Source organism: Leuciscus leuciscus (assembly GCF_965113295.1).
Source record: "Leuciscus leuciscus genome assembly, chromosome: 1".
Lineage (NCBI taxonomy): Eukaryota > Metazoa > Chordata > Actinopteri > Cypriniformes > Leuciscidae > Leuciscus > Leuciscus leuciscus.
Window position 1 is genome coordinate 14,526,190 of NC_138725.1, and position 19,788 is coordinate 14,545,977.

At 35.6% G+C, this 19,788-nt stretch overlaps 3 protein-coding genes across 12 annotated transcripts in view; all 3 read right to left on the minus strand.

Moving 5' to 3' along the window:
- Window positions 1–11,819, minus strand: part of LOC309500829 (uncharacterized protein) — a 71,513-nt gene extending 59,694 nt beyond the window's left edge. Inside the window, exons 1-2 of the mRNA XM_082172583.1 lie at window positions 11,482–11,819; window positions 175–446 (exon numbers count right to left, since the gene is read on the minus strand). Coding sequence (XP_082028709.1) covers window positions 175–232 — 58 coding nt within the window. The 5' untranslated portion in view covers window positions 233–446; window positions 11,482–11,819. The remainder of the gene's footprint in view (window positions 1–174; window positions 447–11,481) is intronic.
- LOC309498809 (uncharacterized protein) overlaps window positions 1–19,788 on the minus strand; it is a 266,922-nt gene that overhangs the window by 233,286 nt on the left and 13,848 nt on the right. The gene's annotated exons all lie outside the window — the stretch shown is intronic.
- LOC309500856 (uncharacterized protein) overlaps window positions 1–19,788 on the minus strand; it is a 134,769-nt gene that overhangs the window by 71,240 nt on the left and 43,741 nt on the right. For 3 of the 8 annotated variants that reach the window (XM_082172619.1, XM_082172618.1, XM_082172617.1), the window contains 4 exons: window positions 17,183–17,235; window positions 16,995–17,056; window positions 16,761–16,891; window positions 16,062–16,623 (listed from right to left, as the gene is read on the minus strand). The exons of 1 other annotated variant lie outside the window; for it this stretch is intronic. In XM_082172619.1, coding sequence (XP_082028745.1) covers window positions 16,799–16,891; window positions 16,995–17,056; window positions 17,183–17,235 — 208 coding nt within the window. In that variant the 3' untranslated portion in view covers window positions 16,062–16,623; window positions 16,761–16,798. Of the gene's footprint in view, window positions 1–16,061; window positions 16,624–16,760; window positions 16,892–16,994; window positions 17,512–19,788 lie in introns of those variants that run through there. 4 more of the 8 variants (XR_014206709.1, XR_014206710.1, XR_014206708.1 and 1 more) reach the window with 4 other exon arrangements.

A 19,788-nucleotide genomic window follows, 5' to 3' on the forward strand; every position in this document is an offset into this window, starting at 1 on the left:
AAAAAATCTTCCTTTACTGACTATTTGTTAAAAAAAAATAAACGTTTGCAGCCATGTCATAGTTGAACGGTTTATCTAAATGTGTTTATCTAAATCTAAATGTGATGAAGTGCTTGAATGTTTCTAACATGAATGTTCTTCAGCATCATTAATGAATGAAGAATAAACACCAACCTCTTTGTTCTTCAGGATCTTCAGTGTGTTTCATTCTGCAGGGTTCTGGATCACTCATGTTCTCACTGTCCTCTTTAATAAACTCAGCAGATTTCAGCTCTTCCTGATGCTCGTCTTCACTTGCAGCTGATGGGAATTTACAGCATTTATTGGAGAATTGCTGTGGGAGGAGCTTCGCTGATGATGTAATCGTAGAGGGAGGAGCTTCACTGATGATGTGATTACTGTGGGAGGAGCTTCACTGATGATGAATTCCAGTGTGGGAGGAGTTTCTGCCAAAAATATAAATCACTGAGTTTTTATAATAAATAACACTTCTAAGCATTTATGTCTGTCTATCTATTAATCGTACAGTAACTGATGCCAATTCATTATTTTTCAAAATGTTTATTACTAATCCTAACATTATTCTGCTTCTTCGTTAAAATACAGGTATCTAGAAAATAAGATAAAATAATATATTTATATTAATAAAAATAATATATTTAAATTCTTCCAAATATAAATAATGTTAAGGAAAACAGTTAAAGGAGCTGTATGTAGTTTTTAGCAGTAATGTTTCAGATTGCAACCAATAAGTTTACAAGCGCGTGCTCTTCCGCATGCTCGAATTTATGAGCGAGCACTGTGTGTACCGGCCAGACTGAGACGCAACACACAAAGCATCACACAACATGCTGGAAACTCAGGTAAACTCCCACTGCAACGTTACTATAATAGGCTACTTTTATCAGCTTGACGTTGAACTAATTCTCCATGCTCGTAATGTTACCATGATAAGTATGGAACCCTATCAACCGTGCTGAATTTTGCCACTGCAAGCACTACTTCACATTTTCTTCAGGAAATGTACATTCTAGGTTTGTAGATAAGGTTTCTCCATGATTCAAATGCCCTGCCGATGTTGATCCGTGTTTTTCACCCGCAGTTCATCCGATTCACGTCTGGCCTTTAATACGAGCTTCAGCAGAAAAAACGTTTTGTTTTTTATCAATATGTGGAGTTTGTGTTGGAGTCGGTGTTTTGCTGGGCGCAGGTCGTTTCTTAGTGTTATATCAGACATGTCATAAGTTGCATAATCATAAGTCCATGTCATAAGTTGCAATGTCGTCGCTGTTGAGTGGAAAATAGTCAGTAGGCTAGACGAGGCGAGAGGCTCGGGAGCGCGCATGCAGGTGACGTCACTGGCGGTAAATCCGGCCCGGGACCTTCACATAAAAATAAGAATACTTGCTTTCAGAGGTAATAGCAAAACCCGCAAAGTGGATAATTTTAATGTGAGATTACAACCCCTTCACACACAGGCAATAAAAAAAGGATTCGTTTTGGTAAAAAAGCTACATACAGCACCTTTAAGAGCATAAAGACAGAAATAAACGTATAGTAGCCAACAAATACCCTCAGTCTGCTGACACCAATGAAATGAGCTTTAAGTGTCAATTTACAGGAGATCTGAAGACATCAGCATAATAAATGAGGTGAAAACAGGAACTATTGTCATGAAATAAAGAGTGTTTTCAGCAGATCTGTTAATATTGATGAGCCTCAGACTATCAACACTCATTCAACAAGCCATTCAGGATCATCAGCAGATCATCTCACTTTATTCTGAGTGTTTACTGTTAGAAACTAGGGATGGGCATTTTTCAAAAATATTGCATTCGAATATTCGGGCTCATAAAAATCGAATACTCGAATATTAGTTTATTTAAATGACGTTTAATGAAAAAGACGTAATTTAAGTACATTTAAAAAAAAGTTTGTCACCATTTCTTAACAAGCTTACGATTAGGCAATATACACAACAAGCTTACAATATATGTTTAAGTTTTCTTTTAGATGAAAACATTAAACAGTTGGCCTGTGTAAACAAAATATAAAGAAAAAAAGTATTTAAGCTCAAGCAGCAAAAAAACAAAAAAAACACAAAAAAACGCCTAGATATCGTACAGAACATACACAAACACTCGAGTCAGCATGATTATCGGGTTTATATTGTTTCACGTTTATGTTGAGAAAAACAATAATATCCACATGCAGGGGCGCCACCAGCAATTTATGCTCGAGTGAGAAAACGTGCTGCACTGACAGACGTTTCAGAGACACAAAGATAACGAAGTTTCTAACAGCACTTTGCATTTTCTGTTCTTAAACCTGTCTCCCTCAACGAAACGTAAGGGAAACATATGTCTTAAAATAATTTTGCTATTAAGGCCAATTTATACTTCTGCGTCGGGTGCGCGTAGAAGGTACGGCGTAGCATACGCATTGACGTGTACCATACGTCGTACCCTTCGCCGTACCCTGACGCGCACCTCCTCAAAAATGTAACTACGCGTCGCGGCGACGCGGACCGCAAGATCTGTGATTGGTCGGCTGGATAGCATCGCGTTTCCTCCTACGCATTTCCGGAATGATCTTCTGCACTCTGCACCGCCCGCCCGCCATTTTTAAATTCCGAAGATCAGTGAAGAGCCATGGAAATTAATAGACCAAGTGACCGAGAGATTGCTTGAAGAAGTGCGGAAATACAGCCATCAGTATGACTCCTTCAGTCGCCATTGCTCGTAGAAACCTAAACTCAAAACAGCCGCGAGGAATGTAAACACAGTGGAACATTAAAACCCACCCGCGCCAACTAGCGTTTCGGCGGTGTAACTGCAGAGCAACACAGACATTCGCAGAAGTATAAATGCTCACGACGGCGTCGCCTACGTGCGTAGCCTACGACGTACACTACGGCGTACACTCGACGCAGAAGTATAAATTGGCCTTTAGAAGTTATCATCTCGGATCACTTGCGCTTCAGCTGCGCTTACCTGCAGTCGTGATGCAGTGATGGACAGCTGTCTTTCCTCAGTCGATTGCAGTTTGGATTTCATGTGATGCGTTTCTCATTGTGTTGATGATATTGTAACTCAGATTAAGTAATTCATTTGATCAAAAGTAATTCCATTCTGTAAGATAATTTAGTAACACCATTTTCAACTAGTAATTCCAAACTTCGACTTACACAAACACAACTTGTTAAACACGCGCCACAGCGCCACCCAGGGGATTTAATTATAACTGCGAGTTAGTGCTTAGGATTTATCAGGGATTCACTGCATTTACGGCCAGCAAAGCATTTACGGCTTCATAAATTCGAAAAATTTCGAATAGTATTTTATTTTTCGAATAATAATTACAGATCGAATATTCAATAATTCGTGCACATCCCTATTAGAAACACATTATTTGAGTCAGGATATATGAGGGCTCCAGACTAACCTTTTCCACCTCCGTCCTGAAAAACAATTTGAACCGTCCTAAAGTGAATGTCAACCGTCCCAAAATAAACATGTTGCTTCTTTACTTTGTTATTATCATCTATAGTTGTTAGTTACATAATAAAAACACCATTAAAATGTTTATGATATATTATATTTATTTAGCTCCATTCAAAGTAGTTAGTAGTAAAAAAACAGATTTAATAAAAAATAACAGGAGTTAAATGTTTTTTTTGTTGTATTCATGCAGAACAAAACTTATATATATATATATATATATATATATATATATATATATATATATATATATATATATATTATAATAAACTTTTATAATAAACTTTATAATAAAAAATATATATATATATTTTTTATTTTTATTTTTTTTTATTATAAAAGTTTATTATATATATAATGGATGTTAACCGATGACCGTTTAACCGTTGGTTGACCGTAACGACGTTAACCGATCAAAGTTGTCGGTAGTCGGTTAAAAAAAAAATCTATCATCTAAATATCGATAAAAAAACTATTGCGAAATGACGGCGTTTCCATTAACCGATGTTATGCGACTAAAACGTCATTTTTTCTCTCACGAGAAGTCATTCAAAAAAATCACGGCAAAGGACGTTGGTAAGTTTATATATACACATCACAGCCACCGCATTAGACATTATTATTAATGGAAGGAGACGTGGCGTGTTATCCAAGCATTAAAGGGCACCTATTATGTAAGTGTATTTTATGATTTATGAGCAAATAGTCATTTCAATCGATGTCAGCCAGTTCAACAACAAATGCGTCTAAAGCTATTTATTGTCGTCGTCATAGGATGTCTCAACAAACAACGTAAGACAGTTTTTTGTCACGTATTATTTTTTGCAGCAATTACAAATGTAAATAAATTAAAACCTCTATCTCCATAGACAGTATATAAACGTCTATCTCCCTGCAGCATTTGTTTTCTGGTTCTGTATCTTCTCACATTTGCCACATAAGCACCTGTACGACGAGTAATGTCAACATGACGCAACAGCACCCCTCGCATATAAATATCATTTCGTTTCTACTTAGCAAACGTTATCACAGTATTTGTGTGTGTGTAGTTTCAAAAAAATTGCGCGAAAGTTATCATAATTTGTCTGTGTGTGTGTGTGTGTTGCACATCCATAATTGCAAAGGGGACGCGATTAAAACTCTATAAGTACATAAATGTATTAAAAAAAAACATTCCGAGATGCCCTGGTCCATTCTCATTCGTGTTTATTCTGTGCCGGACTCTCTTCATCATCTGGGTCCAGCAGGGCGGGGATTATGCAGCTCATTTACATTTAAGGTGGTACACACCAAAACAGCTCTTTTTAAAACAGGCCCCAAAAATGACATTTTCAAATGGTTATATTAAATTAACTGTGGGGTATTTTGTGCTGAAACTTCACAAATACATTCTGGGGACACCCAAGACCAATATTACATCTTGTAAAAAGGGGCATAATAGGTGCCCTTTAATGGCAGGGAAAGACACATATTACGAAGTACGAACGACACATATAAGGAGTTTCTGGGTGTTTCGCCCTCATTTGTGCTCCGAGAAGGCTAATTATAGTTTATTTTATGAATTTAATAAAGAACTCTTTCTCGTATTCTGTCCAAACGATCCATGTAGGCTACTTTTGTGTCCATTCGTTTTTCCTTTTTTAACCCGTAATTGAAAAACGAAAAATGAACTGTTGTTGTCTTTTTAAAACGCAAAGTTGAACACCAAAATTTTAATTTGAACTGGCTACACCAACTGCTGCGCAAAAAAGTAAATAACAACGAATTTTCAGATTTTTGTTTATGACTTTTTGCCCCTTTATTAAACATTTAAAATATTCACAAATTAATATGGAAAACATGTCGATTTTACTGGTTTTCTAAGGCCAAATTAGAACCTGGAATTGATATTTTTCACGCAGTGCTGAATGAGAAGAGCCATTAATATTATTAATAAACTATTGTTTTCTAAGTGTCGGCTAAAATCACATTTCCGCTGTTAAGCAGATGCGCTTAGAGAGAAATGCACCTTTCATACGGATTACATAATCAGAAGGTATTAGCTTTCGATTCGAATTGGTTCGTTTTAAAGTGGACATTTCAAGCTTTAGCCTACATAGGCTTTGTTTCAGTTCTCGCGCTCCGGTTTACGAAGATCATGAAAGTGCGTCTGATTGTTTTCTTTTATTTTACCACAGCACAACGTTTTCTTTTTATTGTGAGTTTACACAAATAAAAGTAGTTGAGAATAATGTATTATTTTCTGTATGATTTTTCTGTATTTTAAGTTGTTTCCACTGTTGATAGGAAAATGCAAGTGTTCGCGCCTGCGCCTCTGTGCCATGCAGTGCGCGCTCCACACTCAGCTTTGTTACTTTTTTGCATAAAAGCGTCTTATAAATATAGCCTATTAAATGTTATAATAAAATAAAATAATTATTATTTGCGTAGCTATACATGGACCTCAAACACACCGCGTCTTCTAAGTCAGGTGACTGTAAATGCGCAAAATCTGTTTCCATTGCAGTTTTGCGAAATATTCCTTTTTCGAACTGCCTGAAAAACCACCTCATGCAAGCGTAAAAACTTTATTGCGATCAACGGGAGTTTATGCGAAATTGACGCGTTTCCATTGTGCGTATTTTCAATTCACATTTTCAATTTGCGCAATTTGAAGGGTAATGGAAATGCGGCTTATGATGCATCACCTGAAAACGCGACACCCGCAAGCCTCTTCGGGTGAGAAAGGTAGCCAAAGCCAACCTACCGTGTTATCTATGCAAGCTGGTAGGAAATGTGACAAACAGCGTGTGTGTGTGAGCGGGAGGCAGAGCGGCAGAGAGATGCGACAGAGTTGCGAAATTGCAGGCGCGGCTCGAAATGGCTGTTATTTCAAATAGCGAATATTTTAAACTAATCGGTTAACCGGTTTCAACTAATGAAGCTCGGTGGTCGGTCAAGAAAACGTTTAGTTTTCGCCAAATAAATAAATAAATAAATATGAAAATTAAGAGAAAAATACATACAGCTCAAAACGTTTTTGAGTTGGTTGGATTAAACAATAAATAAATACTGGTGACTAAAGTTACATATCTAAAAAATATTATCATTTTTTATTCTTTAAAGCAGCAGACATATTTATTTGTATGAATTAAATATAATGAATCCTTATTAAAGCTAATAACGAGCAGTGAATGCTTTGCGGTTTGCATGATCAGTCGGGCAGAATGTGTTTTATCTTGGAAATTCAAACAGCATTTCACATTAAAAAAAGAGAAGGGAGAACAAAATATAACTGTGCAGTGCAACCTCTGCTTGCCAGCAACCAACCTCCTTTCAGTGTCCAATATCAGTGTTCCGTAACGGAAAACGTTACAAATGACATTTTTGGGCATGTATTCTGTAACGAAATATGTTTTGAAAGTATCCTTCCCAACTCTGCATATGATATGATATGATATGATATGATATATGATATGATGTATGATGTATGATTTTATTGGTTGAGATAGTGATACTCTCTCCATATTCTTACTATATATTCCATACCCAGAGTTTTGGGAGTTGAGCTCTTACTTCCCAGTGCTGGTTAATTGTTCATTCATATGCCTGATTAAAGACGAAGACAAAAGGCACTTTCATGTTGGAGTTCTTCATTTCTGACAGCTTGGGGGCTCTATAGCAAAAGTGAAAAACTTTCTATCTAATAAAGACCTTGAAATTGTGATTCATGCGCTAATTTCCTCTCGATTGGACTACTGCAATTCTCTGTACGTTGGCCTACCTCAAACTACACTGTCTCGGTTACAAATGGTTCAAAATTCAGCAGATTGCTAACAGGAACTAAGAAAAGGGATCACATCTCCCCTGTTCTTGCCTCATTGCATTGGCTACCAATAAAATTTAGAGTCGACTTTAAGATCCTTATTTTTGCATACGAGGCCCTACATAGCTCGGCCCCAGATTATATTTGTGATCTTATTAGGCCATACACAGCCTCTAGGTCACTAAGATCTTGTGATTAGTCACTCTTATCTGTCCCATGCTCCCGGTGTAAATCAAAAGGTGATTGAGCTTTCTCTGTAGTTGCCCCAAAACTCTGGAACAATTTACTTTTAAATATTAGGACCTCTCCATCTCTGGTTGCTTTTAAATCCATCTTAAAGACCCATTTTTACACTCTTGGATTTGAGTAATATTGTGTATATATTTTTTAAATAACTCGGTGTTCTACGTTATGTATGTACTGTATATATACACTGAATGGTTTTGATACTTGATTTTATCTCTCTTTCTTTTTTATACTGCTACTTTTTTCTCTTATTTTGTTTTTATTCTATTTTTTTGTATTATACTGTAAAGCACTTTGGATCAACTACAGTTGTGTTAAACTTGTGCTATATAAATAAACCTTGACTTGACTGTGTCGGTATTGAAACGGTTAACAGCGTACAGCCAACTGACTGGCCGGGATTATCGCTTTATTCTAACTAAAACTAAGAGTGGTGGAGGAGGAGGATTAGGAATTTGACACAGACTGTACGTGGGCTAGTCCATGTAAACTCTGTAAAGTTTTTTTTTTTTTTTTAAACAATTAACTGCATTTTTACTGAAGTTGTCATCTGCTAAACAAGACATCTCGCACGCAGTCAATACTAAACAAAAAGCTGTCGAGAGTCCAGTTGCTTTCTTTAATCGATTTAAGTGTGCCTGGGTCGAAAAGTTTACCATTCCTGTTGAAGATCATAATTGTCTGTTGTTTGTGAAATTTTTTTTTTTCTAAATAACATTGTACAATTGTGCAACACTGTACAATTAATTCAAATTACGACAACAAACGTTTCCACGACAAATATAGATGACTTAGACAGGCGCTTGCGTGAACTTTCCTCTGCCGGAGCCTTTAATTCCTTCAGAGGAAAAATTCCAACAATGCTTTAAGTTAATGCTGCCGTTCAAAACCGTCTGCGATACGTAGTCTACATGTAAATGAAAAAAGCACTGAAGAGGATGAATTTATCAAAGATTTGGATGTTAAAATACTACAAGACAATCCTACTCAAGATGATTTGACTCATTGGGCAGACTCAATGAAGTGAAACCAGACCAAGCTGGTATTCTAAGAGATAAACAGGGTAGAATTACGCTGCCAGCATCCACCGTTGTAATGTTGTGCAGGCATTATCACGGTGTATCCGAGTGTCAAAAGAGAAAGTGATACAAAATTTGAACCAATCATATTGCATAGCAAATGTTCGAAGGAATACTTTGTTGACATTGAATGCTTGCCTGGTGTGTGCACGAACAAACAGGCACAAGGCAATCACCCATGACTCTTAACCGCATCCTGAACTTCCTTTCCAATATTTAAAGGGCCTGTATGTATAAAACTTCTAAGAAATGCTCTTAAGAATAGTCTTAAGCTTTGATTTAAGTGTCAGAAAATACTTAGTAAAGAGTAGGACTTTTATAAGAGTAGGAGACTTTTATAAAGCAGCTAAAAGCAACTTTCAGTAAAGTATAAGACTGATTCTTAAGTGCTGACTGAAGTGGGACTTAAGTGTTGTAAACTAAGGACTACAGTGATGCCAACCCAAAATGGCTGCCCTCAACCACTGAATCAGCCAATAGTGAGCCTGCAAGAGTGAGGTCACTGCAGCATGACACCAATCATTTAATTTTATTATAATACGTAAAATAATTTAAGACACTTTAATATTTAAATCTTTTTTTTTTTTTTAAATGCTTTGCATTGTGCAAAATTTTCGCAAATTAGTATTTATGCTGTGGAATCCTCTTCTATTGATGTGTGTCTCCTCATTTACAATTATGCAAACATGAGTTCCATCAATGGATCCAACAACTCAGGAAAGCCCGAAATACTCATTAAAGTGGCTTTATTTTGCTGCGAGATTTGCAAAGTCAATGAACTGCCATACAGTAGTGGCCAAAAGTGAGGCAAAGGAAAATTGTCAGATTCACCCTTTATTCAAATAGGGTTACAAATGTGTTAAAGATTTTGTACGCGTATTGTGTAGTTGTGCTTGGAGTCAATTGTTTATTTGTGATAACACAATGAAACATGCCAAATTGTACAGACATAATTTTTAGCCAGGCTGTCAAACAAATGAACAAGAGAGGACAATGAAATATTAATAACTGACTATATTGCAGACAATGTATGATTTTTTTTTTTTTTGGAGCTTTTTTTTTTTTTTTTTTTTGTAGCTGTAGTTTGCCCTTTTTTCAACAATATTATTGATCTGCCTGCATTGACACCATTGTCACTGAACTGAGCTGAACGATGTACATCACTGTTTTCTCCAGAGCGACTGTATAATGAACTAAGTACAGCCCAAACTAACTTTGTTGCATTATTTTCCTGTTATCACTTTAAAGCTGCTTTGAAACAATCTGTATTGTAAAAGAACGACTTGACTTGAAATAATTTTGTCAGATAAATATCTTCATTAAGTTTATTTTTATATTTATATATTTTAAATATTTTAAAATATGAGGGAAGAACAAAACAAAATTTTCCTTATATTTTGATGGTATTTGAGGTGGTACTGCGAATGTGAACGTAAGATTAAACGCAAAATATTACAAGTTTGTGTCTGTCGTTGTATTTCTGTGAATGGCATTTTACACGTTTGTGTCTACTTTGTGTCTGTTTGCAGCTTCAGATTCAGAATACAGGTTTGTGACTATTGTATGCGAGTGCAAATTTCAACATTCAACTTCAGATTTTTATTTTACAGGTTTTCACATTGGAGCTGTGAGTGTAAATGTTCATGTAGGCTACAAGTACGAATATTTATAGTACAAGTTCTCAAATTCACATCTACGTGCTCTCGAGTTTTGCTACTATTTTACCTTCATAGAAAAAGTGCTAAGATTCCGATTGGCCCAGAGAAATGTCAGTTATAAGAATTATCCAATAATGTTTCGCAATTCTAGCCTGCATGGCAGTTTACTGTGAGAAACAAACTTTCCGACGTGCGGTTCTTTGTTCGGCAGTGTGTCCAGCAGCATGAGAAGACGTGCTCCGTTGTAGTCAGCGCTTGGTCCGTTAATTCTGGCATTTTCTAAGTAAGTTAACCTAATAGGCTAGTAATAAATGAACACATATACAAAAATGTCTTTCGTCCTGTAGGCATCCTGGAGAATATTTCTGTTCGTCCTAAACACATTTTCTATCGTCCCCAGGATAGGACGCCGTTATTCTCGAGCCCTGCCTGATGACAAAAGCCTACAAAACTGCTATATTGAAAGATATCTCACAATTTAACATAAATCATTAATAATAAAACAAAATAATTAAATAACCTCTCTTTTTGAACCTCTTCAGGCAAATAACTACAACACCATTTGAATCTAAATATAGTTTGACTTTATAATAACTATTAATTGCAATAAAGTTATTCCATTAACATGTTAGGCTACATATGCGCATACACAAACTGACAATGATCATACAACTCTTAAAAAGAAAATGTAACGTTTCCTTTGTCAAACATCATATCTATATTCCCATGCATGTATAGATTTGAGATTTCCCACGATCATTACTCATACAGGGGCAATATAAAGTGTCTACATCAATTTTAGTAAATGTAAATGTAAGTAAATGTAATCTGCCAAAGATAAATGTTGACAGATAAATAAAGGAAAACGGCAACAGAAACACTTTAGATCAGTTCCCCTCACAGATCTCAAACTTTAACTTGACACTCAGTAACAGTTCTCACTCCAAACATCGAGACAATCACACAAACGAACACAAAATCGCTCAGGTCTGAATGAACTCAACATATTCTCCTCATGCTCGCTGCTGCTGCACTAAATGTTTATTTCAGAAGGAAGACGCCAGAAAAGACGCACAAGTATCGCTGTGATCGATGAAAACACTACAGAAATGAGTCTGTCGCTTAATCAAACTGTATAAAGTGTGTGTGATGGTTGTGTAAATATGAGAAATACCGTGAACTGCTCTCCTCACCTCAGAAGACTCGACGCCGAAACTCTCAATGAGGGAAGAGACGCGCGGCGCGAGCGATCAAGAAGTCCTCGCTGCTATGGCAAGCCATTTTAACATTTAAAATGTGTTGCAGATATCTGTAATTCAGTTTTGCCTAGTCAAAAAGAACATTTCAGATATCCGCAACTACATTCTTCCTATCCATAATTGTCATTTCAGATATCCACAAAGACATTCTTCCTAGGACAAATGACGTCACTTTTGCCATTCATTTGTATGGGGTTTATCATTACAGATATCTACAATTCAGTTGCAGATATCTATGGCAAGCCGTTTTAGCTTAAATTGTACCCAGCGTTACTCGTCGTAAATGCATTTTTACTAGTAAGAATTCAATTAGAGAGCTCTACAATTCAATTCTTACTAGTAGCAATTACAATTAGAGAGCTCTCTAATTAAATTATTACTAGTAAGAATTACAATTATAGAGCTCTCTAATTCAATTATTACTAGTAAGAATTACAATTACAGAGCTCTCTAATTCAATTCTTACTAGTAACAATTACAATTAGAGAGCTCTACAAATGAATTTTTACTAGTCGTATGTCTCCATTGACTTCCATTCATTTTTAATTACGGAGCTCTACAATTGAATTGTTACTAGTAAGAATTACAATTAGAGAGCTCTACAACTGAATTGTTACTAGTAAGAATTACAATTAGAGAGCTCTCTAATTCAATTATTACTAGTAACAATTACAATTAGAGAGCTCTCTAATTAAATTCTTACTAGTAAGAATGCAATTACAGAGCTCTCTAATTGAATTTTTACAAGTAAAAATACGAATGAAAGATATGTATAGGCTAATTGCAGAGCTCTGTAATTGAATTAAAGAGCTCTGCAATTGTATTCTTACTAGTAACAACTGAATTAGAGAGCTCTCCAATTGGAATTGTTACTAGTAATAATAGGATTAGAGAGCTCTCTATTTAAATTGTTACTAGTAAGAATTGAATTAAGGAGCTCTGCAATTGCATTCTTACTAGTAACAATTCAATTGTAGAGCTCTCTAATTGTAATTCTTTCTAGTAACAATTCAATTGTACAGCTCCTTAATTAAAAATGAATGGAAGTCAATGGAGACATACGACTAGTAAAAATTCATTTGTAGAGCTCTCTAATTGGAATTGTTACTAGTAAGAATTGAATTAGAGAGCTCTGTAATTGTAATTCTTACTAGTAATAATTGAATTAGAGAGCTCTGTAATTGTAATTCTTACTAGCAATAATTGAATTAGAGAGCTCTCTAATTGTAATTGCTACTAGTAAGAATTGAATTGTAGAGCTCTCTAATTGAATTCTTACTAGTAAAAATGCAATTACGACGAGTAACGCTGGGTACAATTTAAGCTAAAACGGCTTGCCATAGATATCCACTATGTGAATTACGGATATCTATGGCAAGCCGTTTTAGCTTAAATTGTACCCAGCGTTACTCGTCGTAATTGCATTTTTACTAGTAAGAATTCAATAAGAGAGCTCTACAATTCAATTCTTACTAGTAGCAATTACAATTAGAGAGCTCTCCAATTCAATTATTACTAGTAAGAATTACAATTATAGAGCTCTCTAATTCAATTATTACTAGTAAGAATTACATTTACAGAGCTCTCTAATTCAATTCTTACTAGTAACAATTACAATTAGAGAGCTCTACAAATGAATTTTTACTAGTCGTATGTCTCCATTGACTTCCATTCATTTTTAATTACGGAGCTCTACAATTGAATTGTTACTAGTAAGAATTACAATTAGAGAGCTCTACAATTGAATTGTTACTAGTAAGAATTACAATTAGAGAGCTCTACAATTGAATTGTTACTAGTAAGAATTACAATTAGAGAGCTCTCTAATTCAATTATTACTAGTAACAATTACAATTAGAGAGCTCTCTAATTAAATTCTTACTAGTAAGAATGCAATTACAGAGCTCTCTAATTGAATTTTTACTAGTAAAAATATGAATTAAAGATATGTATAATTGCAGAGCTCTGTAATTGAATTAAAGAGCTCTGCAATTACATTCTTACTAGTAACAACTGAATTAGAGAGCTCTCTAATTGGAATTGTTACTAGTAATAATTGGATTAGAGAGCTCTCTATTTAAATTGTTACTAGTAAGAATTGAATTAAAGAGCTCTGCAATTGCATTCTTACTAGTAACAATTCAATTGTAGAGCTCTCTAATTGTAATTCTTACTAGTAACAATTCAATTGTACAGCTCCGTAATTAAAAATGAATGGAAGTCAATGGAGACATATGACTTGTAAAAATTCATTTGTAGAGCTCTCTAATTGGAATTGTTACTAGTAAGAACTGAATTAGAGAGCTCTGTAACTGTAATTCTTACTAGTAATAATTGAATTATAGAGCTCTGTAATTGTAATTCTTACTAGTAGTAATTGAATTGGAGAGCTCTCTAATTGTAATTGCTACTAGTAAGAATTGAATTGTAGAGCTCTCTAATTGAATTCTTACTAGTAAAAATGCAATTACGACGAGTAACGCTGGGTACAATTTAAGCTAAAACGGCTTGCCATAGATATCTGCAATTGAATTGTAGATATCTGTTATTCTAGTTTGAGATATCTTCAATTTGATTCTGACTAGTCATAACTTATGGCAAGCCGTTTTAGCTTAAATTGTACCCAGCGTTACTCGTCGTAATTGCATTTTTACTAGTAAGAATTCAATTAGAGAGCTCTACAATTCAATTCTTACTAGTAGCAATTACATTTAGAGAGCTCTCCAATTCAATTATTACTAGTAAAAATGCAATTACGACGAGTAACGCTGGGTACAATTTAAGCTAAAACGGCTTGCCATAATAACTCCAGTTAAAGATATCTTTAATTCACCTCAATTCAAGATATCTACATGTTCCTTTTCAGATATCTTAAATTAAGTTTTGACTAGGCGAAATTACGTTGTAGATATCTGTAACTGGAGTTATGACTAGTCAAAATGGTGTTGTAGATATCTCAAACTGGAGTTAGGGATAGTCATAATTTAATTGTAGATATCTATTATCAAGTTATAGATATCTTGAAATGAATTTTGATTAGAGATATCTGAAATTTGAGATATCTGTAACTTTCATTCTGCCTAGTCAAAATGTAATTACAGATATCTTGAATTAGAGTTTTGACTAGGCGAAATGACGTTGCAGATATCTGTATACAAATTAGGCCCGCATCACACTTTAGGCGGGAGCAGAGCGTGTTGTTCAAATCATCAAATCACATAGCACCTGTAACTGTTAACTTGTAATTAGCACTGATTAGCACCATGTCGGAGCAACCAGAGTTTTTAATCGTCTTTTTAATGCTGTTAGATACTGTTTCAAATTGAAAAAATAAAATAAAAAATAAGAACTAATCTGAACTAAGAACTTTTTTTTCTCATCTAAGGAAGTTAATGTTATTGTACTTCCATGGCAAGAATAGCATGCATGTCAGCATCTTTATTAAAGTGAATTAGTGTGAATCTCTTTCACGCATAAATCTTAATGCAACAATAACCTACGTAATTTTAAGCATGATCATAAACATAGCATTGCAACATTTATTTATTTTTTTGTATATAAAATATTGTATATCTTTTTTTTATTTGTATATAAAAACATTTTCTGGTGTTATTTTTCGATTACAGCCAACGCCATGACTGCCTTTTTCTTCTTCCATTCATAGAAATAAGGAAATGAACCCACTTTTTCTTTGATTATGGCGGGGAGGGTAAATCTATATCTAAAATAGATTACATGCAACGTCATGCACAATAATTTGCACTAGTCATAATGACGTTTGAGATATCTTTAACTTTCATTCTGCCTAGTCAAAACTGAATTACAGATATCTGCAATTGTCATTTAAGATGTGTGACGAGTTGAATGTCGTTTTCAATGAGGTCATTGCAGATATCTGTAATTCAGTTTTGCCTAGTCAAAACTGAATTACAGATATCTCTATATGTCGTTTCGACTAGTCACAATTACGTTACAGATATCTTGAATGACAATTCCAACTATCCAAAATGTAATTACGAATAGTCAGAAAGACATTGTTGATATCTACAATGTTAATTCCGGATAGTCAAAATTAGCTTTTAAATGTTAAAACGGCTTGCCATACGCTGCAGCCTGTAGCACGATGACGTAGGTGGATCAGATCCAATACGTAGTGAATGGAGGTGTGTTTTGGCGACGTCATAGACGCATGCGCAGTACCGATCACTGGGTTATAATGCGCATGCGCTAGTCTTGAGTGACATGTTGTTCTAACCTTTGTAGTAGTAGTACTGATAAATAGTAATGCGTAATTATTGATGAATAATTATTTACATAAATGTGATTGTTATCCTAGTTTCTCTCGACATACATGCAAAATAGTTAATTTTACAACATTTTAAATCAAGATTTTAAACCTAAATTTGATGGATTAATAACATGTCGTCACCACAAGTATTTTTTTATTATGCGTGTATATAGAACATTTTAAAATGATTGTCTCTGTAATTTTAATCCTAAGCAATTTTATTTTATTCAGGTCATATTTGCTGTTTAGTGGAAGCAAAAATTATTGTCTCTGTAATTTTAATCCTAAAGCTACAATACAATATGGTCTGTAAACAACTTAACATACCAGTACACATTCAAGGGAAAAATGCAAAAAAATAACAGCATTAAGAATTCTTTAATGACAAATTTTTCCATATTGATATGTACATAAGGTTCCCCTTATTTGCTCTTCAGTGTTTGCAGGACATGTACGTACATTTAAAAAAGAAAAAAGAAAAAAAAAGAAAAGAAAAGAATTTAAGTTGAATAAATACAGTATAATATAACAGTCAGATCAAGTAGTTGTCACTCAGTTGTCCTTGGGGCTATAGTGATTCCCATCACAGATGAAGCAGTCTGCTGAGCAGTAACCTTCAAAGTCTTTGGTTGAGTAAAAAGCAAGAAGGATTCCTTTCCTTCCATCTCCAACATAGCCTGGCGGGAAGTCTTTAAATAAGTCCCCACAGCAAAGGCAACTCGTCACTTTATATGGCACTCGAAACCTCTCCTTGTACTCACTGGAGAATGCACTCCAGTTGACAACACCTATTGTAGGAAAGAGATTTAAAGTAATAATAAATTCTGAGCAAAGCTTAAAATGCATTTGCAGTTTAAACGTAATGTGTAGAACTGTCTACTGGTAAAAAAAAAAAAAATTATAATAATAAAATGAAATAACTTACTGTGAGCCTCTTTTCTGAATGATGCCTCACAAACAACATCATGGAAAAGCCTGCACGTCAGAGACAGCCTGAAGAAAGCCACATCTCCATCTTCTTTGACCACATTCATGAGGATATATCTCAGCTGGCATCTGCTTAGCAATATGTTTAATATTATTCAATATAAAATACTAGTCAAATAATAGCATTTAACATGTTAAAAATAAAAACATTTGGAATAGGGAAAACTCCCACCTTACTTATGTCCACCTCATCTGGCACCTCTAGCACCTCATCAGCTTCCATTTCCAATTCTCCTAAAGAAATGAATTACATTCACACCAATACAATAATCATGAAATATTTATGGAAAATGGAACTTGAACATTTTATCATCAGTTGTCAGATTAGTTGTTGCAAACCTATTTTAGTTGAAGTTATACCTGTCTTCATTTCTTTGCGCCTTTTTCTGAGTAGCTTCCTTTCAGCATCTGATCTTAAATTATAAAAAAAACAAAAAACAAACAAGAGGACTACAGTTTGCCTAGCAAGTACTTACTCCACACAGGAAAAAAAAAAAACACAGGAAAATACTGTGCAAATTAACATTATTAAAGAGAGGATAAAAAACTGCTACTTCTACTCCTCCTCCATCTACTACTACTAATAAATGTGTTTTATTTATTGGAAGTACTTGCAAATAGGCTTACTTCACAGGATAATGTGTTAGCAGGAGCAAGCACCACCATCTCCTTACTGCAGCCATGTCAGACTGGAAAATATGCTTAATGTAAATCACAAATCACCCTTTGAGAATATACTTTTTCTAAAATTATTAGTTTTGATAGCTCACCTCAGCAAAATCAAAGAGACCTCCCATTACAACATAGAGTGCGTACTGTAACATTAATAGTAAGTTACATCAAAACAAGTCAAGTCAAGTTTATTTATATAGCGCTTTTCACAATACAGATTGTATCAAAGCAGCTTCACAGTATTAAATTAAAACAATACATCAATGTTTGTTTCTAGTGGAACGTCCACGTTTGGTAATGCTGATCAATAGTATTGTTGATTGATTAATTAAATTAAATATCCACAAATATCCCCAACTGAGCAAGCCAAAGGCAACAGTGGCAAGGAACCGAAAAACTCCACCAGGTGACCTAATGGAGAAAAAAAATAAACCTTGGGAGAACCCAGGCTCAGTCGGGGACCAGTTCTCCTCTGGCTTTATGAACTAGAGGTCGGATTTAACTGTAAGATTAAAAGTATTATATGAATGCCTGGCTGAAGAGATGCGACTTTAATCTAGTTTTAAACTGGGAGAGCGAGTCTGAGCAACGAACAGTATCAGGAAGACTATTCCAGAGTTTTGGAGCCAAATGTGAAAATGATCTCCCTCCTTTGGTGGATCTGGATATCCTAGGTATGACCAAAAGCCTTGAATTTAGTGATCTTAAAGAGCGCGATGGATTATAGGGCGATAGAAGATCCGTTAAATAGACTGGAGCTACGCCGTTTAGGGCTTTATAAGTCAGTAGCAATACCTTGTAATTAATACGGAACTTTATAGGTAACCAATGTAGTGATGATAAAATTGGTGTGTTACGTCTTCCCCTTAATCTAGGGGTAAATAGGGAACGACGAACAAAAAAAGGGGAGAGACTTTGAGAATCTCCAGCTCTCCAGTCCCAGAGTCACAGAAAAATGAATGAACAAACAAGTTTATTTTCTCATGACGTGTCTGCCTTTTTATTTAACGTCAGCAGGCGTTATAAGAGGAAAAAAATATTAAGTAAAGAAACATATTACAAAATAAATCCAAACAAAAGTATTACCTCGGGAGGAGGGCCCAAGTCAAAAGAAAACAAAACAATACCTCTAACTAAAAAGGGGATAACATTAACTTACCTATACCTATTGCCAGCAGCCATGTCACCCTGTAGCCCAAGACCGGTTGCCCACTGAAGCTAAGCAGGGCTGAGCCTGGTTAGTACCTGGATAGGAGACCTCCTGAGAAAACCAGGTTGCTGCTGGCAGAGGTGTTAGTGAGGCCAGCAGGGGGTGCTCACCCTGTGGTCTGTGTGGGTCCTAACACCCCAGTATAGTGATGGGACACTATACTGCCAAAGAGCACCGTCCTTCGGATGAGACGTTAAACCGAGGTCCTGACTCTCTGTGGTCATTAAAAATCCCAGGATGTCTTTCGAAAGAGTAGGGGTGTAACCCCGGCATCCTGGCCAAATTTGCCCAGTGGCCTCTGTCCATCATGGCCTCCTAATCATCCCCATATACTGATTGGCTTCATCACTGTCTCCTCTCCACCAGTAAGCTGGTGTGTGGTGGGCGTTCTGGCGCAATATGGCTGCCGTCGCATCATCCAAGTGAATGCTGCACATTGGTGGTGGTTGAGGAGATTCCCCCCTTCTATATAAAGCGCTTTGAGTGCCGAGAAAAGCGCTATAAATGTAACGAATTATTATTATTATATACAAAACAAAAATCAAAACAAAACAACATATCTTCCCTCACTCCCTAACTAATCAATAAACAGGAGAAAAGTTAAGGGTATCCTCCACCCTACGTTACCCATAAAAACTTAACTAATCATAAATAACAAAAGCTTCAGAGGCACGTTCTCACACACATTGTGAACATACACCAGATAGCGCAACCCGCTCGTCTGGACTTGGAGAGCGGAACAATCTCAAACGCCGCGCTGTCTCTCTCCTTCCTCAGCGCTCTCTCTGCTGTTTTATATTAGACTCCTCAGGACACGCACCACTCAGTGCGCGGGCAGCGCTCACAGGTAAACGAGCACAGGTGGTAGCCATTAATCATATTAAGAGAGAGAGAGAGAGAGAGAGAGAGAGAAAGAAACACATATGCACTGGCAATACACAAATTAATACGTCCTTGGATGTGACAGGTGTTATATGATCATATTTTCTTGATCTAGTAAGAACTCTAGCGGCGGCATTTTGGACTAACTGTAGCTTGTTTATTGAGGATGCAGGACAACCAGCTAATAAAGCATTACAGTAAT